At 37.9% G+C, this 27,500-nt stretch overlaps 1 protein-coding gene across 10 annotated transcripts in view; it reads right to left on the reverse strand.

Moving 5' to 3' along the window:
• The window catches only part of LOC136838496 (uncharacterized), an 86,280-nt gene that overhangs the window by 35,587 nt on the left and 23,193 nt on the right, over positions 1-27,500 (reverse strand). For 2 of the 10 annotated variants that reach the window (XM_067103496.1, XM_067103495.1), the window contains exon 2: positions 25,722-25,785. The exons of 2 other annotated variants lie outside the window; for them this stretch is intronic. Coding sequence is in view for 1 of the 8 variants with exons in the window: in XM_067103493.1 (XP_066959594.1) it covers positions 15,765-15,902 (138 nt within the window). In the remaining 7 variants the exon portion in view is untranslated. Of the gene's footprint in view, positions 1-9,297; positions 9,388-15,764; positions 15,920-25,709; positions 25,786-26,457; positions 26,553-27,500 lie in introns of those variants that run through there. 6 more of the 10 variants (XM_067103497.1, XM_067103504.1, XM_067103498.1 and 3 more) reach the window with 6 other exon arrangements.

Consider the following 27,500-nt stretch of genomic DNA (forward strand, 5'->3'; position numbering starts at 1 on the left):
CTCCTCCCTTCCGCGAAATCCTCGAATCCCTTCTATTGAGCTCCTACGGCAGGAAAGAGATGGAGATAGAACTCGTTGCCCTTCAAGGACAAGCGTTGAGAAGGTGCTTAGTAGTAAAAAATGAGAGAGAGAGAGAGAGAGAGAGAGAGAGAGAGAGAGAGAGAGAGAGAGAGAGAGAGAGAGAGGGCTATCATTACAGATGTCAATGCAAATGCAAAAGCAAATTTAAACAAGAGAGGAGAGAGAGAGAGAGAGAGAGAGAGAGAGAGAGGACTATCATTACAGACATCAATGCAAATGCAAAAACAAATTTGAAAAACGAATGAGAGAGAGAGAGAGAGAGAGAGAGAGAGAGAGAGAGAGAGAGAGAGAGAGAGAGAGAGTACTATGATAACATATCAATAAAAGGCAAATTTAAACAACGGAGAGAGAGAGAGAGAGAGAGAGAGAGAGAGAGAGAGAGAGAGAGAGAGAGAGAGACAGAGAGAGGGCTATCATTACAGATATCAATGCAAATGCAAAAAGCAAATCTAAAATAATGTTCCGAGAGAGAGAGAGAGAGAGAGAGAGAGAGAGAGAAGAGAGAGAGAGGGTCATAAGAATTATTCTTCATTGCGAAAGTTCAGGTGGCGCATATATTTTCGAAATCAAATCAGCTGATTGTAGTCTTAAGCTCAGAATGTCTTAATGGGTCATTCCGCAGCATTTTTTGAGACGTTGTTTACAATCTTAGAAAATGCCTTTTCAATACATTTATTACGTTTAACCTTTATTTTTCAAGGAGCTATCAACATGCATCCTTCCGTTACAAAAATCCTCAAATACGGAATAGATTTCAGAAAGTAACTGATTATATTTTAAATCCCAAATTTCAATTTGGTGTTTACTTCTATTCCTGGTAAGAGGAACGGAGTGTGGGGTTTAGGCCAAAGGCCAATCACTGGGACCTTGAGGTCATTCAGCGCCGGAAAGGCTATTGAGAGCAAGTAGGTTTGAAAGGTGTAACAGGAGGAAAACCTCGCAGTTGCACAAAGAAATAATTGTTAGAGAGTGTGGAAAGTCAGATGGAGGAAAGAGAATATGAACGGAGGTACAGTAAATGGTATGAAAGAGGTTGCAGCTAGGGGCCGAAGGGATGCTGCAAAGAAACTTTAGTAATGCCTGCAGTGCACCCCGTGAGGTGCACTGATGGCAACCCCACCTCCCACGGGGATCCTGGTGAGGGGGTGAAATGCAGAATACAATGGGTGTCTGAAATAGGCTGCCATTGTTCCCAGAATGTGGTTTGTACCACAGACTTCGTTACATTCCTTTATCCATTCACTCTAACAGTGATCTAATACATTTATTTATCTCTTTTCCTGCTGCATGTAAGTTCTAGTCTTTTATTTCTCCACTGTTCTTCTCTCTTTTCACACATGGAAATTATATTCGTGGCCTTTTGACTTGTTCCTAAAGAACGTGAGTACATGATTAATATAGTTTTAAAAGTCAATAATTAAAACAGTTCACAGAGGATTTCACTGGCAGTCTCATTCAGGTAAACGGGACGGCCCCCTAACAACCCCCTGTATACACTCATCATGCAAATAGTTTATTCACTCATTCCTAGAACAATATCTTTATTATGGCTTGAGAAGCATACAACCGTTGTCTTAGTGCAAATAAGTTAGACAGAAATCCTTTTTTTGCTGGTGTGAGGGTGGACACATCACTGATCATCTCACTCTAAACGCAATTTGTTAAGTGTCACATCTGAACAGCAACCTTAATTCTTAATTCCAATCTGGATTTAAAACTATGCAGGTTCATCCGCTGTATTTATGACAGGATAAACCATTTACCCACTGAGGAGTTTCTCCACTTTCAAGCATTAGATTAAAGAAAGTTTACGCTGAAATCTTCATATCCTTTCAAGTTAAAGGAATCATTGAGAATACAAAATAAGTAAAAAATGCGCCGCTGTTTCTTCGGCGCAATCGAGTTTTCTGTACAGCTTGCAATGCTGTGTGAAATTTTCAGCCACAGCAGATGAAACTCTTAGCCGTGACCTACGAAACTCAACCACGGTCCGGTGGTGGCCTCAGTCACGGCCCATGAAACTCTTACCCGCGGCCCATGAAACTCAGCCACGGTCCGGGGGTGGCCTGTATTGTTGGTACCTATAGCGGTGCCAGAAGTACGGTTATGGCTAACTTTAACCGTAAATAAAATAAAACTACTGAGGCTAGAGGGCTGCAATTTGGTATGTCTGATGATTGGAGGGTGGATGATCAACATAACAATTTGCAGCCCCCTAGCCTCAAGTAGTTATTAAGATCTGAGGGCGGACAGAAAAAGTGCCGACGGACAGACAAAACCGGCACAACAGTTTTCTTTTACAAAATCTAAAAAGGAGTGTATTCTACTAGCAGTTACAGGAGGTAAGTAACAATTTTAACAATCACAGAAGTTCATGAAATCAAATTAATTCAAGATCTGAAGTCAGCTGCTAAAACAAGCAGAAGCGTGGAGACACTGAAGAGGAAATTAGAAATTTTTATTCACGAACACGTATGTCCATGAAACCAAAGTCAATCAGGAAACCAAAGTTATTCAAGTAAAATACCAGCCCTCGGGCTTGGAAGTTAAAACAGTGGTCCTAGCGACACACTGGCCACGTGTCATAGGCATTGGGACGTGTCCCCACCCCACCCCAGCTGTCGGCCTAAGAAACAGATCAGCGCCTGCCCTATGAGCCTACAGATAAATAGGAATTCGGTTGGTGGTCCAACCGAAGGTTCACGGAAGGACCTTGAAATATAAACAAGGATTAGATTAGATTTACATTAAAACAAACGGCAAAATTTTGTTGTTCTTTCATTCATACGCTTTTACTTACAAGCTGCACTTGTGAAATTCTTTTTCCGATATGGTCTCGATTTTTTTGGTTGATATAATCCTTCATGATATTAAAATGGCTTCCATACTCAAAATCAGCACATGGTAACAGTCCATAAATTGAGCAGCGTTTCCGTAATCTGCAAACCTTTTATGCAATTTACAAACCTTCATACGATTTGCAAACCTTTTATGCAGTTTGCAAACCTTCATGCGATTTGCAAACCTTCATGCGATTTGCAAACCTTTCATGCGATTTACAAACCTTCATGCGATTTGCAAACCTTTTATGCGATTTGCAAACCTTCATTCGATTTGCCAACCTTTTATGCGATTTGCAGACTGTTCTGCAATTTGCAAAATTTTATGCTATTTGTAAACCGTTACGCAATTTCCAAACCCTTATGCGATTTGCAAACGTTTCTACGGTTTTCATGATACAGCCTTTCATAAAAAAAAATAAATAATGTAAATATAGTTCATCAATTTAATCATACAATCTGCTACGTCCCTAAAAATAAAAAAAACTACAAAGCAAGTAAACAATCGTTTTCCTCTGTACACCAAGCTATTATCTTTATTAGTGTAGAGACAGTTTTTCAATGGGCATCGCCCCTTAAAAGATGACATGCACGCCTCTTGAGGAGGGAGGGACTATAGCACTAGCAAATTGCATGAGAGGTTCCATCAACCTGGTTGACTCTTGAGTATCTAAGGTTAACAGTTCGCTTAAATGTTCCAACAATAACCTCTCACTGTCTACAAGCAAAAAACAAGTAAAAGTGGCGCCGAAGTGTCTTCGGCGCAATCGAGTTTTCTGTACAGCGTATAATGCTGTACGAAACTTTCAGCCACGGCAGATGAAACTCTTAGCCGTGGCCCATGAAACTCAGCCACAGTCCGGTGGTGGACTCAGTCATGGCCCATAAAACTCTTAGCCGCAGCCCACGAAACTCAGCCACGGTCCGGTGGTGGCCTGTCTTGTTGGTACCTATAGCGGTGCCAGAAGCACGATTATGGCTAACCTTAACCTTATATAAAATTAAAACTACCGAGGCTAGAGGGCTGCAATTTGGTATGCTTGATGATTGGAGGGTGAATGATTAGCATACCAATTTGCAGCCCTCTAGCCTCAGTAGTTTTTAAGATCTGAGGGCGGACAGAAAAAGTGCGGACGGACAGGCAAAGCCAGCACAATGGTTTTCTTTTACAGAAAACTAAAAAAATTTACGAAAAGAATGGAAGACTGATGAGCCAAAACTTTAAAGGGTTAAGAAAACGGCAAAGACGATAAAAAGGAAAAATAAAGACGAGAAGGAGGAAGTGGGCCAAAGAGATAAGCCGGAAATCGAAAAGAAGGCGTGAATAGCAAAACGACAAAGAGAAAGAAAGAGAGAAAGAGAGAAAACTCGAAAAGCAACAGATAAGATTAAGTGGAACATAGAAACTTCGGGGAATTCATTATCGCCCACATCGCTTCTCGTCTAAACTTCTCAACTTCCAGAAGTTTATGACTTATTGCTTTCTTTTTTTTTTCACGGTGTTTTGTCTATAATTCCTTTCTGTTTTCCCCCAAGAGCTTCGTCTATAATTTCTCTTTCTAGGGATTCGTCTATAATTTCTCTTTCTAGGGATTCGTCTATAATTTCTCTTTCTAGGGATTCGTCTATAATTTCTCTTTCTAGGGATTCGTCTATAATTTCTCTTTCTAGGGATTCGTCTATAATTTCTCTTTCTTTTCCCTGTTGCTTCGTCTATAATTTCTCTTTATCGTCTGTTTTCCTCGTATACTAATATTCTTTTACATATACAATAGGAATATACAAACTAAGTATACACAATGATTAGTAATAAACAAAAAATGTTTCCCATCACTTCCACCAAAACGTTCTACCAGCAACCTTGAGCAGGAAATTCTGTCTAATTCAGACAACCGGTGATGCAGAGAGAGAGAGAGAGAGAGAGAGGACTACCACAGTAGATACCAATACCAATACAAAAGCAAATTTGAAAAACGAGAGAGAGAGAGAGAGAGAGAGAGAGAGAGAGAGAGAGAGAGAGAGAGAGAGAGAGAGAGAGAGAGAGAGAGAGAGAGAGAGAGGGTACAAACACAGAAGTCCCACCACCTCACAGACATCGGCTGTATTGACAGTTTCCCTGGTCTCACTATGAAAACAAATCATCACAAACAAACAGACATGCGTGTTTGTAAACAAGGGAAGCCACATTACACAAACCCTCTTACGCACACACAAACACACGACTAAACAAAAAGCAGGCTTTGGCAACAGCCTCAGACTAAAGGGATTCTCCGTCTGCTTATGCTGCGTCTTCTTCTCCTTCTTCTTCTTCTTCTTCTGCCAAAGCGCTGTGGATCGCGTGGCTTTCATACTTGTTGTTCGAAAGCAATCGAAGGAGCGTATCTGAAACTATGTCCTTCCTTCCTTCGTTAACTCAGATTGTAAAATGCTGTTTCTCGGCTTTCGGAGGTTCTTGTTTATGTCACTTAAACATACTGGGAAACTAATTTATTTACGGATATATAGAAGTATGTACATTATTTTTCCCGAATAACTCCAATTCAATTTACATTTGGATCAATTTCTGCTTGTCTGCCTCTCTCTCTTTCTCTCTCTCTCCTGCTTGTCAGTCTATCTGTTTCTCCTCTCATCCCTCGCTCTGTCTGTTTCTCTCTCTCTCTCTCTCTCTCTCTCTCTCTCTCTCTCTCTCTCTCTCTCTCTACACCCACACACACAAACACACAAAAACCTGTATTTGTTTACAAACGACACACCTCCAAAATCAGAAAGCGGAAAACACAAACACACACACACGTACCCGTTCAACCCATCTTATTCACAGTTTCAATGTCAAACAAAAAAATTATAACTGGACCCTGATGACCTCCGAACAATGGCCAGCAGTTTTTTCCAGAAAGCTTCAACGTCATAACAATATGGCAAAGGGAATCTCCAAGTTTATTATTTCCTACAAAGACTCTGAACATCTTTGCTTCTTCAGTCCCAGGGCTCTATGTATATGTATGTATTTATGTATATATATATATATATATATATATAATGTACATACGTACATATATATATTATTATATATATGTATATTATATGTATATTAATATACATATATATATATATTTATTTATTTTATCTATCTACTTAGGGCTTAGACCCTTCCAGTAATCCCTTTGCCGATATTGATAGAATTAGGATTCTCAAATTGTCTATTTCTTTAATACTGTTCACTTCTGAGAAAAACAATAATAGTAACGATAACACGAAAACCATCATGTAATTATGCATAAATGTAGAAATAAAAATCAAAAATATCTATATCATTCTGCGCCCGGAAAACAATAAACAAACCTGGCGACTGGTTACACTCAATACTTCCTCTCTCTCTCTCTCTCTCTCTCTCTCTCTCTCTCTCTCTCTCTTCTGTCTCTCTCTCTCTCTCCCTCTCTCTCTCTCTCTCTCTCTCTCTCTCTCTCTCTCTCTCCTTCAATCTCTCTCTCTCCCTCAATCTCTCTCACTTTATATATACCTCGCTCTCTTTCTATCCCAAAATCTCTCTCTCTCTCTCTCTCTCTCTCTCTCACCAATGCCTGGATTACCATCATTTCGCAACAATCGGAATAACTCGGCGTTATCTTCGGGTACAATGCAGCATGATGCTGAATAGCAGGGCCGGGGAAAATTGAGAACAGGTATTTTCTCGTATACAGAGAGACGTAAGATGGGGCGAATAGCAAGAACGAGAAGGATGAGAATAGATGGGAAGTGGAGGGATAATTCGAACGCAGAGAAGACAAAAAAGATGAAAAAAATTGATAATAATCACGAGAAATGGAATGACAGGGCAAAAAACAACACTAAGAAGTAGCTTGAGAATGATGATAAGGAGAGTAATAAGGAATAAGAGGAGGGAAGATAAAAAGAATAATGAGATGGAACAGGCGACTAAACAAACGAGGAAGGAGAAGAACAAGAAGAAAGAGAAGAAGAAGAAAGGACAGAGAATAACAATAAGTGGTTGGAGAATGAGGATAAGGAGAGGAATACGGAGTAAGAGAAGGGAAGATAAAAGAAGGATAAGGAGAGGGAATAGAAGATTAAACGAACGAAGAAGAAAGAGAACAAGAAGAATAAGGGGAACAAAGGGACAGAAAATAACAAAGAGAAAAAGTATTTGGAGAAAGGGGATAAAAAGAGGAATAAGGGGTAAATGAAGGAAAGATAAAAGGAGGTTAACAAGATGGAATAGCAGACCAAACAAACGAAGAAGAAGAAGAAGAAGAAGAAGAAGAAGAAGAAGAAGAAGAAGAAAAAGAAGAAGAAGAAGAAGAAGAAGAAGAAGAGAAAAGAAAGAAAAAAATATAAGAAAAGTCATTGGGAATGAGGAAAAGGAGTACAAGAAGGGGAAATAAAGGAAGCATAAGTTGATGAAATAGAAGACTAAACAAACGGGGAAGAAGAAGAAGAAGAAGAAGAAGAAGAAGAAGAAGAAGAAGAAGAAGAAGAAGAAGAAGAAGACCAGACACAAAGATCCTTCCCAAAAACAGTGAGGGCGAAGTCGCAGGGCATCTTTATATATCTCCAAAGGAAACTCCAATGTTGACAGAGAGAGAGAGAGAGAGAGAGAGAGAGAGAGAGAGAGAGAGAGAGAGAGAGAGAGAGAGACTGACTGACTGATCGATTTACAAAACTTTCACCGAGTCATCACAATGTTTGAACGAGATGCCGGGAAAAATAATGAGCGAGGCAATATGCAGAGAGAGAGAGAGAGAGAGAGAGAGAGAGAGACTCTGTCTCTAGTCTCTCACTTGTTATCTCTCCACGAAGACAAATAACGAGAGCAGTAGAATCATCTGTTGCCTCGGCGCCACCTCGTTATTTTCTCTCTCTCTCTCTCTCTCTCTCTCTCTCTCTCATCTGTTTTCTCCTTCTCCTCTCCCCCTCTCGCATCGTCTTTCACGCCTTGGAATGAAAATAAAAGACGGGGGAGAAGGCGAGCTACCAAAAGAGCGTTGCTACCTTCCAAGCCATAAAACGGGTCTGGGCAAACAACTGTTTTTGTTGTTGTTGTTGTTGTTGTTTTCTGCTGCTGTTGCTCAGGTGTGTATGTATGTATGTATGTATGTATGTATGTTGTAATATATATATATATATATATATATATATATATATATATATATATATATATATATATATATATATATATATATATATATATATATATATATATAAATATATATATATATATATGTATGTATGTATGTATGTATGTATGTATGTATGTCTTCTACTGCATTCCAACAGAAACCTATTCAGATAAAAATGCTCATAAAAAGACTATACGCACGTTGCAACCATATATTTCAGATACTTCGGTATACCTGCTCACTGATGGAAATATGGACAAAAATGACATGTTACAAGAGCAAATATAAGGATTACGCAGGCATGGCAGTACGACGATGGCTGTATATATTGACCGTAGACCTGGGATGATTATATATATATATATATATATATATATATATATATATATATATATATATATATATATATATATATATATATATATATATATGTCAGGTAAAAGTGGTTACTATAAATATATATATATATATATATATATATATATATATATATATATATATATATATATATATATATATATGTATATGAAGATAAAAAATTCCATGAAAACACTATGCTCCCTTTGCGTAGAATCTGGTGCGCGTATCAGCTGAAAACACCTGATTAGGAAGAGGCATTCTGCAGGAGTTAACGAGGCCCAAAACGCAAGGGAATAACCTATTTTCCATCCATCCATTCCAGGTCAACGTTCAACTTCGTACCACCAACGTCGTATTAAGACATCCGCATATGCCTTATATATATATATATATATATATATATATATATATCGTAAAAATAAATTCTGTATCATACTCATTTTTTCACCAGTGAGCAGGGATACAGCTGAAATATATAGTTGCAAACTTGTTTGTAAGTGTTTTTTTGATTTTTATCTTTATATATATATATATATATATATATATATATATATATATATATATATATATATATATACATATATAAATATTGTTTTCTATTAAAACAGAATTCCATCAAATATAAGGCCATTAAAAAGTTAAAATGTGGAAAATAAAGGCTATATTTCAGAGACAAACTGTCTTACTCTCCACTGCAACAGCGAATCACTATTTTGCCTGGAGGGGAGAGACAGTTTGGTCTCTGAAATATAGCCTTTATTTTCTCACATTTTGGCGTTTGTATGGGTTCCTTATAATTTTTTTCATATATATATATATATATATATATATATATATATATATATATATATATATGCATTTATAATAGCCACAATGACCTCTTGACTCCTCGAATTATTCACACTTTTCGGATACACTTGTCACTGCAAAACTTTGACTTTCCAGGAAGAGGCCCGAGGCCCGAACACGCACTGGCCACAACATGAGGAGGTCGAGCCCCATTCTCCTCATCGGAATTCGGAGTTTCGCCAGGGAACGGGCCCAGAATTAATAAGTACCGAATATAATGCCTCATAGTTTTAATGAAACGTATCTAAGTCGCACCTCCTCGGTCGAAGTACGGACCCGGATAGACTGTAGAATTTTGGCCAAATGCCAAGCGCTGGAACCCATGAGGTCTTTCAGCGCTGAAAGGGAAATTGACGGTAAGAAGGTCTGAAAGGCGTAACAGGGGGGATACCTCGCAGTTGCACTATGAAACAACTGTTAGAGAGGGTGGAAAGTCAGATGGAAGAAAGAGAATATGAACGGAAGTACAGTAAATGGTCTGAAAGAGGTTGCCGCTAGCGGCCGAAGGGACGCTGCAAAGACCCTTCAGTAATACCTACAGTGCATCATATGAGGCGCACTGACGGCACTATCCCCTACGGGGACTATCTGCTGAATTATAATTACTATATCAGTTTTGATTCCACAGGTCTTACGTGGATAGGGGGCTTGTCTGAGCGCAGTTTGTATGCATTTTCGGCCTCAAGCGCAGTGTGCGACTGCGCAGTGATCGGTCAGTTGCCTCTCTTGCTCTGCTCACCAGCAACCATTAACCCATTATGTCTCCCATTACTTATTTACTGATTATCTCTTTTTCTACCATTACCTTTTAACGGACAGTTCCTTTCATCTTGTCTACCGCTTGCAACACCACTCACTGCAGGCCTACTGTAAACTGACTTAGAACTGAGATTTTAGGTGAGGTTGCTAGCCCCATGCCTACGCCCCAAAAATGCTCACCCATCCAAGCACTGATTTGGCTGGGTAAGAACGTCATGTTGCTTTGTACTGTCATAACTCGTAATCCTTTAACTCCAGTCTCTCACTTCTTATTCTCTGGCATTCATCTTTAACTGGTTAGATACTTTTTCTTGGTTTTAATTATATCTTTATTTCTCATTCAGAATTCATTCTCAGTCGTTATTCCATCAATTTCTATTATATATATATACAGTATATATATATATATATATATATATATATATATATATATATATATATATATGTATATATATATGTGTGTGTGTGTGTGTGTGTGTGTGTGTGTATATACTGTATATATAGATATAGATATATATATAAATATATATATATATATATATATATATATATATATATACATACATACATTTATATGAGAAATTTATGTGCACAGAGAGAGAGACAGAGAGAGAGAGAGAGAGAGAGAGAGAGAGAGAGAGAGAGAGAGAGAGAGAGAGAGAGAGAGAGGCACACGGCAGCGAGAAGCAGTATTGAAAAGCGGAATGGGGTGCCAGTCAGTCTCTATAATTCCGGCAACTCTCGGATTCCCCCGAAAAATTGCGGGCTGTCCCGATAACAACACAATGGCTGTAATGAACCTATTCTCCCTGTAATTGGTCACTGAATGTCAACAACTGTCTTCGTCGACGTTCCGGAATCGCTCGGAGAATGGGAATTGAATGGAATGGAGATATTACATATTCCTCAAAACGCGATTTCTGCGTCGAAGTCAGATGGTGGTTGGTAAAGCTCTAGATTTTAATTTATAGTTAATTGCTTTGTTTGGGTGATTTCTGGGGGTGTTGTTTATATATATGTATGTATGTATGTATGTATGTATGTATGTATGTATGTATGTGTATGTATGTATGTATTATGTATGCATGTATGTATTTATATATATACATATATAATGTATATATATACATATTTATATATATACAGTATGTATATATATATATATATATATATATATATATATAATATATATATATATACATATATATATATATAATGTATGTATACGTCTTTGGTCTTGACTGTGTTTGGGTTTAGATTTATACTTCCAATCACAATAATGAGATTATTTTCAAGAAAATTTACTGTTATTTTAAGATATGGCGTCCCGCTTTTTTCAGGGAAAGGTCCTGGTACTCGGTTACGTCTCGGAAACTGCGACTGGGTCATGTCTGAGCTTCAGGTTAAGGGGCAAGAGTGGCCTCGAGACCACGAACACAGAAAGAGTACGGATTAAAAAGGGATAAACACGGTCACTTCTAACCAAGTACTGTACATTTGGCAGATAACGCCAAGGATTAGAAATAGCACAGAAGAAGTCAGATTTGTACGTAAACAGGTCTGTTGGGATTAATTATTGTTATTGTGTTTTTTTTTTAAAGCTGGCCTTATGCCAGCAGGGGCTCTTGCTCTTGGGCAGCCCGAAAGTCAGGGAAGCCTGATCTGTGGGTACGCAAATTCGAAGGTAGCCGGGTTCCTAAATATGTCGGTTCGTGAGACAGTAAGGAATGTGTAATGGAATATAAAATTCAGGCCAAAGGCCAAACGCTTGGACCTGTGAGGTCATTCACCTCTGAAAGAGAAATTGAGAGTAAAAAAGTTTTAAAGGCTTACAAGGAGGAAAACCTCGCAGTTGCACTATGAAATACCAGTTAGGAGAGGGTGGGAAGTAAGACGGAAGAAAGACAATAAAACGGAGGTCCAGTAAAAGGAATGAAAGGGGTTGGAACTAGGGCCCGAAGGGACGCCGCAACGAACCCTAAGTAATGCCTCCTGTGCACCGCGTGAGGTGCACTGATGGCACTTAGCCCCTACGGAGGTGGGTGGCAAGATAATCAGAATCTCAGATAAATGCTCTGAGAGTAGCCAAGTTTGTAGGTAGCCGGGTAAAAGAAAGTATTTAAAAGTACGTAGGTGGCTCAGGCTCTGAGGCACAGCCGGTTTGATTGGTGGCCCTTCCCGAGATTATCCAGTTCTCCCCCCTCGGGCAAACATCCCAGGAAGTTGGAGAATTTGCTCCATCAACAGCGTGTGCACAGGGGCTTAGCGAGAGTCTCCGGCAGCCGAGCCGGGCTTCTGATGTTTGAGGAGAGAGTTGTGGAAAATATATATATAAGAGAGAGAGAGAGAGAGAGAGAGAGAGAGAGAGAGAGAGAGAGAGAGAGAGAGAGAGAGATTAATATCACACTACTTCTGACCAGGTTTTATTGCTGTCTTTAATTCTTTACTTCATACAGGATACAAGAGAGAGGAAGATGAATACTCGAGCAGGTTCTACAACTACAGTTACCGAATATTAAAAAGTTCAAAAGAATGCGACAATGTACATCCGGAAGGAAATTAGTTTTCACATGACCGAACTGGAAAGAAGACGAACAATGCTTAGGGAGACATCAAACAGAAACCACCGTCCTCCAAAAAAAAAAATAAATAGAACCTAAGAGTAAGGCATTTGGAGATATCAAACAGAACCCCGAAATAAAAAAAAAATTAAAAAGGACCTAAATGTAAGACAAACAATTATGAAATCCCTTAGAAGAACCAACCAGGTAATAGATTATCAAAGCCTATTATTACATTCCGGAGTGGGGTGGGGAACAGGCATGACAAGGAGACGTAGGGGAAGAGGCCGCCATTACAGGGGGTGGGGATGGAATGGTGGATAGGGCGGGAGAAGGTGAGGGGGCGAAGGGGAGGGAGGGAGGGGGGAGGGGGGTTTACCAGAAAGCGCCGTGCCTCACTAAGTGGTTCAATTAGCGACTTGCCAGCGCCGATCAAACGCCCTGGCCTTTGTCAGAGCAGCTTTACCTTCAATTTGATTCTCGTTACTCGGAGGTTTTGGGAGGATAAAAGGATGTTGTACATGGTTTTAACAGCCTATATTAAAGAGCTGGAACGTGGGGAATACATGAATAAAGACAAAATCCAGACGAAGGAAAGAGAAACTATTGAGTGCTGCAGGCATCGTTTCTCTTTCCTTCGTGGATTCTAACTTCATTCATATGTATATATATATATATATATATATATATATATATATATATATATATATATATATATATATATAATGTTATATATGTTCAAAAGGGCCTCACTGAGATCAGCATTGGAATAATATAAGCTTTGTCGAGTAAATAGTATTTTTGTGGGCCTTTCAATCTTCATAAAACATTGTTAAAATACTGTTAAAATGATATTTATACATGTATATAAAAATTATATATATATATAATATATGTACATGTGTGTGTGTGTGTGTGTGTGTGTGTGTGTGTGTGTGTAGAATCTACTCGTCACTTTACCAGATACATATGTAATTATATGCTTCACAATGCCCTCTTAACTTCTCAATTCTTCTCGCATTTTTGGATACGCTTGTCACTACAAAGCCTTAAGGATCGAAGTGGATCTTGGCGGCTTTGTAGTGACAACATATCAAAAAAGAAGAATTCAAGAAGTCAAGAGGCTATTAAAATATTGTATATATATATATTATATATATATATATATATATATATATATATATATATATATATATATATATATATCCACGTATGTCTGTATCCTAAAATTAACCATTCTATACAAAGACACGTCTGAAAGCAAACACTAAAGCGGTAATCACTGGCAAATTTCTCATCAAACGACAACCATAGCATTACGGGAATCAGATAAATATATCCTTAAACTTTACCTTGCCAGTTCCAAGCCCGGATAAAAGAGTGGGATTGTGGGGAAGGTTAGTGCCCCAGCCTTGCAAAATGTAACAGACAAAAAAAAGTATATATTTGCAGAAACTTGCAACGGTCTTTACTTGTCTGGTATAAGAGACAGTGAGTCGTTATGAGCCCCGAATGACATTAATAATCATCAAGGTTTTCGCACAATTACTGTGTACATGCAAACGTTTCACCAACAATTTTACATGAACAATTTTTTGCGGTACATGAACGTTTCCCTCTCAGCACTCGGCATTACTTACAAGTTTCATTCATAAAAGTGAGATTTTTCAACAGTACATCTCATTCATGAAAGTGAGATTTTTCAATGGTGCATTTCATTCATATAAGTGAAATTTCCGATAGTACATCTCATTCATGTAAGTGAGATTTCCAATAGTATATCTCATTCATAAAAGTGAGATTTCCAATAGTAAATCTCATTCACGAAAGTGAGATTTTTCAATAGAGCATTATTGTCATTCATGAAAGTGGGATTTTTCGATAGTGCATTTCATTCATTAGAGAGAGATTTTCAACAGTACGTGTGTTCCATCAGTCTTTACGTCAGTTGCATATAATACACCAACCAACACGCATATTTTTATATACGTACCTTTTTATATATGTTCTCCCAAACCAGGACCTGAACTTATGTTAGAAGCAGGACCTACCTGGTTTTAAGTAGTGTTTATGTCAATATTTTCTAAAAATAACAACAACTCTACGGCATTTACAACCACGGTTTCGCGCCACTGATTATCGCACTAAACGGGTGCTTCACAAGTCACGACACAAGAATTGATCACGTAATTTTTCTGATGTAAATGCATGCACTCTTACGTCATATGTTTAAAACGTTGAAAACCGCAGACACGTGAGCAGGACGTTGTAATCGTGTCTCCAAACACACTGGGAGTCAAGGCGCTGTCACGCGACCATATTTTCTGGCATCTTTATCGCTTCCTGGTGCCAGAATTCACCCATAGCAGCCAACGGTGCTGGCAAGAGTGTAGACTCCAACGTGCGTCCTATTGCAGCCACAGATAGATACGTTCATTTGCGATGGAAAAATAAAATCTATTCCCAACCGACACGATACAGTTCAAAGTCAGTAAAGCCTTTTCAAATTGAAATTATTATTATTGTGTGTGTATTATTATTATTATTATTATTATTATTATTATTATTATTATTATTATTCAGAAGGTGAAAACTATTCATATGGAACAATCCCACAGGGGCCACTGAACTGAAATTCGAGCTTCCAAAGAATATGGTGTTCATTAGGAGGGAGTAAGAGGAAGTATAGGGAAATTCAAAAAGAGATGTCACTTATGAAAAAAGAAAAAAAAATTAATAAATTCATAAATATAGATAAAAATGTATTAAAATGCAGGGAGAATAATATTAGGGTAGTAATGCATTGCATATTCGCTTGAACTTCAGAAGTCCCAATCGCACGACATCCTCTGGGAGACTGTTCCACTGTCCAACGGCGTCAGGAATAAAGGACCTCTGGAACTGAGAAAATAAAGGACCTCTGGAACTGAGAAAATAAAGGACCTCTGGAACTGAGAAAATAAAGGACCTCTGGAACTGAGAAAATAAAGGACCTCTGGAACTGAGAAAATAAAGGACCTCTGGAACTGAGGAAATAAAGGACCTCTGGAAATGAGAAGTTCGACTGCGTGGCACATTTAAGAAAATATAAGAAAACCTTGCAAATTTCCAGTAAGTTTAACAGTCCAATTGGTAAACTTACCTACGAAGTAAAGAGTATTAAGACTGATACTGACTTGTTCCCTGGAGTAAGAAAAATGCAGGTCTGTGGCAGAAACGATCCGGCCCGCGTGACAGCATGAGCGCCAGTGGGTGCCATTACCTGCGGCATGGCAACGAAAGATGCCGAAAAATTCGTCCGTGTGACAGCGCATTTACCAGTGGCAGCCGCTTCGGGATTCTCTCGGTAAATGATTGTTTTTTTATGCCCACAAGGAGAACTGATAATTATTAGGACGAAACAAAGCCATCAGTGTATTGGTATATTGAACTGAATATAAAATTTGGGCCAAAGGCCAAGCACTGGGACCTATGAGGCCATTCAGCGCTGAAATGGAAATTGACAGTAAAAGGTTTGAAAAGTGTAACAGGAGGAAAACCTCGCAGATGCACCATGAATCAACTGTTAGGAGAGGGTGGAAAGTAAGATGGAAGAAAGAGAATATGAACAGAGGTACAGTAAAAGGAACGGAAGGGGTTGCAGCTAGGGGCCGAAGGCACGCTGCAAAGAACCTTAAGTTATGCCTACAGTGCACCGCATGAGGTGCACTGACGGTAGTCCTTCATTGGAGGGGTGGGTAGAGCTTTCGGCTAGCACGCTGTTGGCCCAGCGTTCGACTCTCCGACCGGCCAATGAAGAGGAATTTATTTCTGGCGACAGAAATTAATTTCTCGTCATAATGTGGTTCGGATTCAACAATAAGCTGTAGGTCCCGTTGCTAGGTAACCAGTTGGTCCTTAGCCACGTAAAATAAATCTAATCCTTCGGGCCAGCCCTAGGAGAGCTGTTAACCAGCTCAGTAGTCTGGTTAAACTAAGATATGCTTAACTTTAACTAACCCCCTACGGGGAGTGTATTGGTATAAGAAAAGAAATGATTCTTCCTGCGTACTGCATTCTGGATCACCCTCTGTATCGTTAACTTACAACGTAATTACAGGCAAGAACAGAGGAGTATACCTACAACTCAGCATTCCGAAATTAGCCACAAACACCTGCAGCAGGTCACAAACTGACCCCCTAAATCCAACAGAACCAGAGTGTGACATACCTCGGCGATCACAGTATTGCATGTCTGTAGGGTCATACAGTAACCACTAAATCATATCTGTAGGTTCATACAGTAACCACTAAATAATAAATACAAACAAGACAAGAACGCATATTTGATATATGTGTGTATATGGAGAAAGATCTCACGCTGTGACAATGTCATCTTTATCTGTCGATAATGAAAACAAACAAAATTCTTCAATTTCTCATGTTTTTTCTCTAAAATTTGAATAAGTTTGTGCTTAAAAAAATCAGTTATTTTCAATGTAAATATCGTCCATACATATGTATATCATACACATATATGTGTAAATATATGTATATGTTTTCGTGTATACAGTATGTGTATATATATATATATATATATATATATATATATATATATATATATATATAATATATATATATATATACTCTCTCTCTCTCTATATATATATATATATATATATATATATATTACATAATTCAATCGATTTACAGACCTGACATAAAAGAAACTGAGAACTGCGACCAGAAAATAATTATTTTTCTTTCCATAACGACCTTCGCTGAGACAGTGCTGCGAAAACTGCGGATCAATTTGTCTTCGCGAGAGAAAGTTTCCAAGCTGCCTAAATGAATCCAATAAATCTTTCGCTACGTCCCCCTTCTGTCCAACCTATACTTTCTCTTTTACTTTATCACTTCCTTCCTTTCTTTTTTTTTTAAATCGAGCTCTCTTCCAGTTATTTCTCTGTATACACCTTAACATTTTGCAACATTCTCTTGACATAGTCTATTTTCTAAACTAATCAGGAAAATTTTCTGGTAAGAGACAGAAAATAGATATAAAAAGAAAATCTTACACAAAAGGTGACAACAAGGAGTAAATACAGTGACATCAGAGCATGTCTGGAAATACTCTGATCAACTGATTATCAGGTACTTGAAAAAGGTCGGGTTTTTCTCGATCAAAAAGGAAAGCTGAGAAAGGCATAAGTGGCTTAAATCTGAGTTGAAACCATGAAAGAATAATAGCAATGAAACCAGTTCTTGAAACAAGTATCATCACAACTCTATGGGCAGTTGAATGTAGCGATTTGCTACAAATCTGCTTCCAAGATGGAGGAAAACACTAGGCTTTCGTTTAATCAACAATCCAGCTCTTGCTTCCTATGAATATTCACCTTAACTCCTTCGCAAATTTGCCGCTCTCTGCCTTTTCTACAGATATTACTTTGGGCAACGCTCTCATGAGATTCTTAATAGCACCAGGCTACCACTTCTTGACTACAACTAAAACGTCAGATTTTACATTTAAACAGATACTGCGTGGCAATTGCAGACAAGTGTTAACCAGCTTTGTAATCTGTGTAAAAATTACAACGACTCAAATCAACTGGACTTCATCGGTATGCAAGATAACCTGAATCAACTGGTTTCATCAGTCTGTGGAATAATCACAAACATGAGTCAAAGAACCTCATCAGTCTGTGAAGAAATAGTGTATACAAGTCAACCACCTTCAAAACTGAAAAAATTGTGAACAGGAGCCAACCATCTTCATCCGCCAGTGAGGAAATAATGAACACCAGTCAATTAGCATTATTAGTATACGAAAAAATCATGAAATCCTGACATGAGTTAACTAGCTTTATCAGCCTCAGCGGAAATCTTGACAACCAGTCAGCCAGCCTTGGATTACATCTATAAGCTCAGAAAATATTTTATAAGTGCTGAATCTAGGGAGAACCCAACTACAGAGAAAGCTTCCAAAGCAACAGCCACCTTATACATCTACACAGAAAGCAAATCAAACCATTTAATCTATAACTGGCTTATACTGGGGTGGTGGTAATTATTACTACTGTCACTGTTACCCTTTTTATTACCACGCCCCCTCTAAGAGTTGGTCCTTCTTTCTACGCCCCCCTTGCATCTATGAGTAAAATTCCCTCCCAGATGTAAAGGAAAATGAAAGAGAGAAAGAGAAAGAGAAGGGGTTTCGAGGGATAAGGCGGGAGGTAAATAACCACAAAACATGGTAAGCCCAACGAGTCTAACCAGAGCAGTAGACTATAAGAAACTAACATTGTAAGGCGATACGCTTACATTTTTTTTTTTCATAAACTTCTGAATATTAATTCCTCACTCTTATTAAGAGAATAACGAATATAATAAGAGAATTTTTAAATTTTCCCCTAGGGTTCGCGCCTCCCCTGGAAATTACTGACGCCCCCCGGGTTGAGAACCACTGCCCTAGAGAGTATCAGTGGCTTTGGATACTTATGCATTGTGCTTCAAGGAAGAGGAACACTAAATGGAGGGTTGTGAATCCCTTGGTAGGAGAAAAGGCAATTACAATTTTAACAACTGCAGTATTCTGGAGATAAAACAATACCATTCTCGCAACTCTGCGAGTTACTGATGTCATCATATTGCAGAGGGCATGGGACAACAGCTCCTTACCCTATACTGATTTTGCTGAAATTGTACCAAGAAATTGTACCAGGGTTTAACTTAACTGAGTAACAAAAATATTAAGTAAATAGTAAACATAAATTAGAAATTATAGATAGATTGGAAGCATAACTGCAAAATACTTCTTACATAAAAAAAATACAATACCCTTACCAGCACTGTGCTTGAACTGAATCAGATTCGATAATGAAAAACGTTTAAAATTGGTCAAGAAAGACTGAGAAAGAGTGAAAGCGGAAAATAATACCGAAACTGATATATAAAAACTAACGACAAATACATTTTGTAAAATAAAAAAAAAATAATACTGGGTTTAGCAGAGTGGAAGCAGTAAGGTTTCCACAAGCACAAAATGCGTTCGGTCGAGATGTTGCAAACACTTGAAGTCGGAAGCAGCATTGTTAAGAACACTTTACAGCCAGTGCATTAGAGCGAAGTGCTATAGAGGTTTCCGGATTTTCTCGACAACGGCTGCGAATGTCTAAAACGGCTTTCTGAGAAGCAGTAATCGTCATCAAGGTAATAATAATAATAATAATAATAATAATAATAATAATAATAATAATAATAATAATAATAACAGAACCTCTCTTAAACGTGCCTGGTTGCATCATGCGAGTTGACTATATACTGACTTCTCAATCTTCCTTATAATTCTCTTCTCCTCAACGTTAATACTGGACAATATTGGCGTATGTGAGAATAAAATTATAAAGAAAACTGGGAAAACTCAATAATAATAATAATAATAATAATAATAATAATAATAATAATAATAATAATAATAATAATAATAATAATAATAATGTCTCTTTTACTTGGGTGGCTCCTGAGAAAAACTGGGTACAAGTTCACTTCACATCTATCTATCCAATATCAGTTAAATCCATCACCTCCAACGGCGATAAAAAAAAAAAGTAAAAAACGCGCCGAAGTTTCTTTGGCGCAATCGATTTTCCGTACAGCGTATAACGCTGTATGAAACTCTCAGCCACAGCCCAGGAAACTCTCAGCTGCTACCCATGAAACTTTCAGCCACGGCCAGGTGGTGGCCCGTGTTGTTGGCACCTACAGCAGTGCCAGACGCATGATCGTGGCTAACTTTAACCTTTAATAAAATCAAAACTACTGAGGCTAGAAGGCTGCAATTTGGTAAGTTCAATGATTAGAGGGTGGATGATCAACATAACAATTTGCAGCCCTCTAGCCTCAGTAGTTTTTAAGATCTGAGGGCGGACAGAAAAAGTGCGGACCGACAGACAAAGCCGTCACAATATTTTTCTTTTACCGAAAACTAAAAATCTGGACAGACAGAACACTCATCAGAGGCAGACCAAGGCCACTATTGCATTTACTTACTTCGCACTAGTCACGTCTCTCTCTCTCTCTCTCTCTCTCTCTCTCTCTCTCTCTCTTATTAAAAAAACTGCACTGGGGACAATTATTACCAACCAACTCCTGATTACTTTTATAGAACGAAGTAACCTAAAAAAAAAATAAAAAAATAAAAAAAAAAAATATATATATATATATATATATGTACTAATCCTTCTTTTCATATACTGTATGCAAAACCTTTTACTACGTATTTCTATCCATAATTTTATCCATATAACCTTCATTACCCTAAGCTAATAAACATGGTACTCTTCACAAAAAGTCCAATGTTTTTTTTCAACTTTCCACAAACAACTTTCATTTCCAAATTGAAGACCACACCCAACAACTCTTTACGATGATTTATTAGTTCCACAGCAATTGCGGCGCCCTGGCAACGTTAATTAACTATGCCATCTACATTGCTCTATAAATCCATACTGTCATCATTCTAAGTCTTGGATACCATCATTCTACCATTCTAAGTTCGACTTCCTCAAAGTTCACGCTCTTAATCAAACGCTTTATCATTTACTCTCTCAATGTCATCTTTTTACAAACATCTAAACTTCTGCCAGAACAATCACTAATTAAATTAAATTCAGATCAAATTGTTGGTGCTATTTTTATTGTTCGAAATTGCAAGAAAAATCGTACTAATTTTTCAGAATGGGATTAAACGTTCATTTATTATGACAAGAAATTCATTATTAACTTTTTTTACTAAACAAAAACCACTGGGCACTTTTAATAACCCCTTCCTCCAGTTCTATTTTTGAAGAAATTTTTCCAGGACATGCACACTCTCTCTCTCTCTCTCTCTCTCTCTCTCTCTCTCTCTCTCTCTCTCTCTCTCTCTCTCTCTGTACCACTCTCTCTCTCTCTCTTATATATATATATATATATATATATATATATATATATATATAAAATATATATATATATATATATATAAAATATATATATATATATATATATATATATATATATATATATATATATATATATATATATATACATACAGTAGATACGGGGACTCCCTGATGGAAACGCAAGGGAGCCATCTGGATCAACCTTCGAAGCTAGAAAAAGCAGGATGATGATAACACGAGGAACAAGAGGACGTTGATAACGGAAATTGATTTTTATACCATTAGGAAAAACACTGCGATAAAATTATGCTTTTTCTTCTAATCCGTCAAATATAAGTACGAGTATATGAGGTCCTCGTGGGATTGTAAGCCCAGAGGGTGTAGTGCAACTGGAACTTCAGAAGTTCAAGCGAAGATGCAATGCATTACTACCCTGATACAATTCAATTTGTGTTTTAATACATTACTTACATTTTTATTCATTTTTTAGTTTTTTTATCTAACTGTTTTTCTAATAACTGATCTCCTCTTTCTGTATTTTCCACTACCTTCTGTTACTTCTTTCGAATGAGCACCATATTCTTTGGAAGCTTCCATTTCAAGTCAGTGGCCCCTTTGGTGGGCTTGTTCCATCTGAATAGGGTTCATCTTCTGAATAATAATAATAATAATAATAATAATAATAATAATAATAATAATAATAATAATCTTGTCCTTTACAATATATGTCATTCGAAACACTTCCCCCAGCTTTTCAAAGCGTCCACACTGCTGGTTTATCTTCGGTTTCTCCTTCCTCCTCCCTCGTTTCTGCTGATTCCTCAATTGTGTGGATGAACTCATTCCTCCACTGTGCGGATGAATTCATTCCTCCACTGTGTGGATGAAATGAATTCATTTCTCCACTGTGTGGATGAAATGAATTCATTTCTCCACTGTGCGGATAAATTCATTCCTCCATTGTGCAGATGATTTCATTCCTCCACTGTGTGGATGAATTCATTCCACACAGTCTCCACTGTGTGGATGAATTCATTCCTCCTTTGTGCGGATGAATTCATTCCACCACTGTGTGGATGAATTCATTCCTCCTTTGTGCCGATGAATTCATTCCTCCTCTGCGTGGATGAATTCATTCCTCCTCTGCGCAGATGAATTCATTCCTCCATTGTGCGGATGAAATCACTCCTCCACTGTGCGGATGAATTCATTCCTCCACTGTGCAGATGAATTCATTCCTTCACTGTGTGGAATGAATTCATTCCTTCACTGTGTGGAATGAATTCATTCCTCCACTGTGTGGAATGAATTCATTCCTCCACTGCGCGGATGAATTCATTCCTCCACTGCGCAGATGAATTCAGTCCTCCACTGTGTGGAATGAATTCATTCCTCCACTGCGCGGATGAATTCATTCCTCCACTGTGTGGAATGGATTAATTCCTCCACTGCACGGATGAATTCACTCCTCCATTGCGCGGATGAATTCATTCCTCCACTGTGCGGATGAATTCACTCCTCCACTGCGAGGATGAATTCACTCCCTCACTGCACAGATGAATTCACTCCTCCACTGCGACGGATGAATTCACTCCTCCACTGCGCGGATGAATTTATTCCTCCACTGCATGGATGAATTCATTCCTCCACTGTGCGGATGAATTCATTCCTCCACTGAGCGGATGAATTCATTCTCCATTGTCATTCCTCCACCGCAGATGAATTCATTCCTCCACTGAGCGGATGAATTCATTCCTCCACTCCGCGGATGAATTCATTCCTCCATTGTGCGGATGAATTCATTCCTCCACTCCGCAGATGAATTCATTCCTCCACTGAGCGGATGAATTCATTCCTCCACTGTGAGGATGACTTCATTCCTCCACTGAGCGGATGAATTCATTCCTCCACTCCGCAGATGAATTCATTCTTCCACTGCGTGGATGAATTCATTCCTCCACTGCGCGGATGAATTCATTCCTCCATTGTGCGGATGAATTCATTCCTCCATTGTGAGGATGAATTAACAAGGTCTTTCAACTTTCGTGCGTCAAAACTTCACAGTGTTCTTCGATATGATCTGTCACATCTTCATCAAAATCGTCTTGACAAATCCCTCACCACCAACCTATCTTGCTGTCTGGAAACTTCCTACCACAAATCCATAAATATGTATATTTGTACGTGTATGTATATATATACATATATATATATTATATATATATATGTAAATATGTATATATATGTATATATATATATTATATATATATATATATATATATATATATATATATATATATATATATATATATTATATAAACTAAGGACCTCATTCAAACTGGATGGTATCTAGGAGATATTTACTCAAAAAAAAAGTTATAAGCTTTCTAGGACAAACAGTCCTCATTGTCAAGTAACCGTACAAGTATCCAGTTTGAATGAGGTCCTGTTAGTAATTGTGTTAATGCACAGAACAATTGTGTATGTGATAGAGTTATATATGTAATATACATATACATATAACCATATATATATGCATATATATACATATATATATATATATACATATATTATATAAAATCTGAACACCGCGATACGCAGAGCGTATCCAGTGGAGAGTAGCTGAAACTCACACGGACACAGTCCCTTTATTCTGAATGTATTATGGAAGGGATAAGACGACCGCTGGTGGCAAATGCTGAATCAAACAACGTTACCGAACAAGGAATAATGGATGGAAAACACTACCTTCCCTTTTTGCGACCGTGTAGCTTGAGGGGTGCCACTGCTTCCCTCTACTGCAGGTCTGTTTGATCACTATAGAGACATTATTTAGATATTAAGTCGAACGTCAAATCCCAGAAGTAATGCTAATGTTGAAAAGACAAGTCGGTCCTCTGAAGGACAAAGTGGTAAATCGGAATGTAAACCAGTTTCAGAAAAATTCAAATGACTCTGACATCAAATCACCTTCAGCACTATAAAGTACCACCCTCACTGCTCAACCTAAAACTGTCCCCAAGGGCGCTAGCCCAATAAATAACAATGTACACAGTAATGTTAATAGGTCTAACATCAAACGCTGCAAGTTTTGCAGTGGAGTTGGACACAGCACGATCAAATGACTCTGACATCAAATCACCATCAGCACTATAAAGTACCACCCTCACTGCTCAACCTAAAACTGTCCCCAAGGGCGCTAGCCCAATAAATAACAATGTACACAGTAATGTTAATAGGTCTAACATCAAACGCTGCAAGTTTTGCAGCGGAGTTGGACATGGCACGATCAAATGCACCAAATTTGAGGAGTCAGTTGACCGTCAAAGGCGGTGCTCTTCACTTGGCCTATGCGCAGTGTTCGCTAGCAGAAAAAATGATTCAATCACTTGTCCTGTTAAGGACAGCAAACTCAATGTTCAGTGTATTGCAGCACATCATTCCATCAATCATTTGTATCCTATGGAGCTTCCCCTCACCCACAATTTCAGAGATGTTAACAATCAGCTTGATGTAGATTCATCTAAAGAGGGCTAGAAAAGTGAACCAACTAGTTCACAACCCAATGTTCCTGATGCAGAGCTACCATGCGCAGGTGGTGTGCAGACCTCAAATAATTGACTTCTAGCTTGTTAATATAGCATATAAAAACGATTGTATATATTAATATTTGTCACACACACTTGCCTCTTTTATATCTACAAACATTAAGCTGCAAATATCAGTGAGTATCCAGTTCCCTGTACCTCGGATATATAATTCCCCTTGGTTGCAAGATACTCCTGAGGTATAGTGAATTGGATATTCAACGATACTTGTGGCTTAAAATCTGCGAATATAAAAGTCACGAGTATAAGTTACAATACATTACATACATACATATACATAAATATAAATACATATATATATATATATATATATATGTATGTATGTATATATATATATATATATATATATATATGTATATATATAATATATATATATAATATATATATATATATATATATATATATATATATATATATATATATATATATATACCTGTATATATTATACATATTTATATAGGGTCACACACTAGAACACTCAACACGATAAAAGCGAATAAAAAAGGCTGGTGATAACAATCCTGGTAAAGATGGCCAAGATCACTGCTTATCTGAATACCCTCCAAAAATAAAAATAAAAAATAATACATACGGGGAAACTCACCGTTACTTATGAGCCAACGGACGCAAGCAAGCAGTGAAACCCACGATTTACCTCCGGGCCAGCCCTGCCGAGGAAAAAATGCTTTAAGTCACTGATTCTCTCTCTCTCTCTCTCTCTCTCTCTCTCTCTCTCTCTCTCTCTCTCTCGTGCTGCATCTTGAAGCATTATGTATGTCTCAATTAACGTTAAAATTAAAAAATATAAAAAGGGGCTTTCCTGTTGCATAAATCAAGGAGTCCCGGACACGATCGCCGATAAAAAATGAAGTGAAAGATAAAATACAATAAAATAGAAGAAAATAAATTAAAATAGAATAAATAAACGGAAGCTAATGAAGCGTGGATATTGAAGCTATTACCCTAACCTTTATAAGCAAAAGTGTCACAGATACGTCACAAGGACAGGTAAGTGCTGCGCACAGGTGAGGAATGCTATAAATGAACTTGTCAGGGTCACGGTGTAGGTTCTCAGGAAATCAGTGAAGTAATGTGAAAACAGGGTGATAATATCAGCCACGATTATACTGAGGAAAACTACAGGGTTTATCTTTAGCTCTCCAGAGAGCTGGGCGTTAGATTCTGTATGCAAATGAACACAGTTCTTAACATAACCGATCCGCAGTTTGGGAGTGCCAGGCATTACGACCGGAAATCGTACTTTACACATCTGCAAACACGTTTCAAAACGACTCATAGAATAAATCTAAAAAAAAAAAAATGAAAGTCAAGTTACGCACTCCAGTTGAGATGCAATGTCAATGTCAACCAAACGATTACGATCGCGCACTCACTGAGCCTTACTGTTTACTAAGCTGCAAAGGCAAGCCCGCAAACAACTTGCAGGTCTTTATATATATCGAATGAACACCTGAGTTAATACGTCATTAATAGAGAGGTTATGGCACGCACGCATTCCATTTTTCACCTAACAGCCTGCTTCCATTCATCTCCACGCACATACTGCACATGCATGCATATCATAACACTAATTGCCTATCTATCTGGCTATCTATTTATATATATATATACATGTGTGTATATATAAAGTGTATATACATATGTGTGTATATATATAATATATATATATATATATATATATATATATATATATATATATATATATATATATATATATATATATGAGAGAGAGAGAGAGAGAGAGAGAGAGAGAGAGAGAGAGAGAGAGAGAGAGAGAGAGAGAGACGTTTCTCCTATTAAGGGTTGGCTCCCAAGAAAAGGAAAGACAATGATCGCAGCTACATTCACAATACATTCACACTTAAAAGCTGATGAATTGAGGATGAATTCCCCGCGAAGAACCCTTCCACAGCGTCCGCAGCACTAGCCACTTCATACACCTGCACCACAGAAGGCTTTTAAGCAGCGCGTCGAGGCCCCTATTTTGTCGTCATCATTTTTTCCACGTGACCAAACCATCTCAGAACACAGATCCATCCTTTTACTTAAGCAAGTCCTATGCAACTCATACATTTCTCCACATTTCCCACCCTTCCAATTCCTCTTATACCACATTTAATGTAAAAATTTTACCACTACAGCTTCCACCTTCCTTCTTTTGTTCGCACTTAACATGCACACTTCAGTTCTGTAAAGGAGAGTTGGTTCAACAAACCCCACATACATGCCAACCTTGGATTTCACAGGTGCTCCAACTATTCTCAAATGTACACATCCTGCTACTTTTCTTGCTTTCCTTAATCTGTGACTCACCTATTCTCTCGCCCTACCATCTTACAAAGTATCAATTCCCGAAAACTTA

The sequence above is a fragment of the Macrobrachium rosenbergii genome, chromosome 5 (assembly GCF_040412425.1).
Source record: "Macrobrachium rosenbergii isolate ZJJX-2024 chromosome 5, ASM4041242v1, whole genome shotgun sequence".
NCBI classification, from domain to species: domain Eukaryota; kingdom Metazoa; phylum Arthropoda; class Malacostraca; order Decapoda; family Palaemonidae; genus Macrobrachium; species Macrobrachium rosenbergii.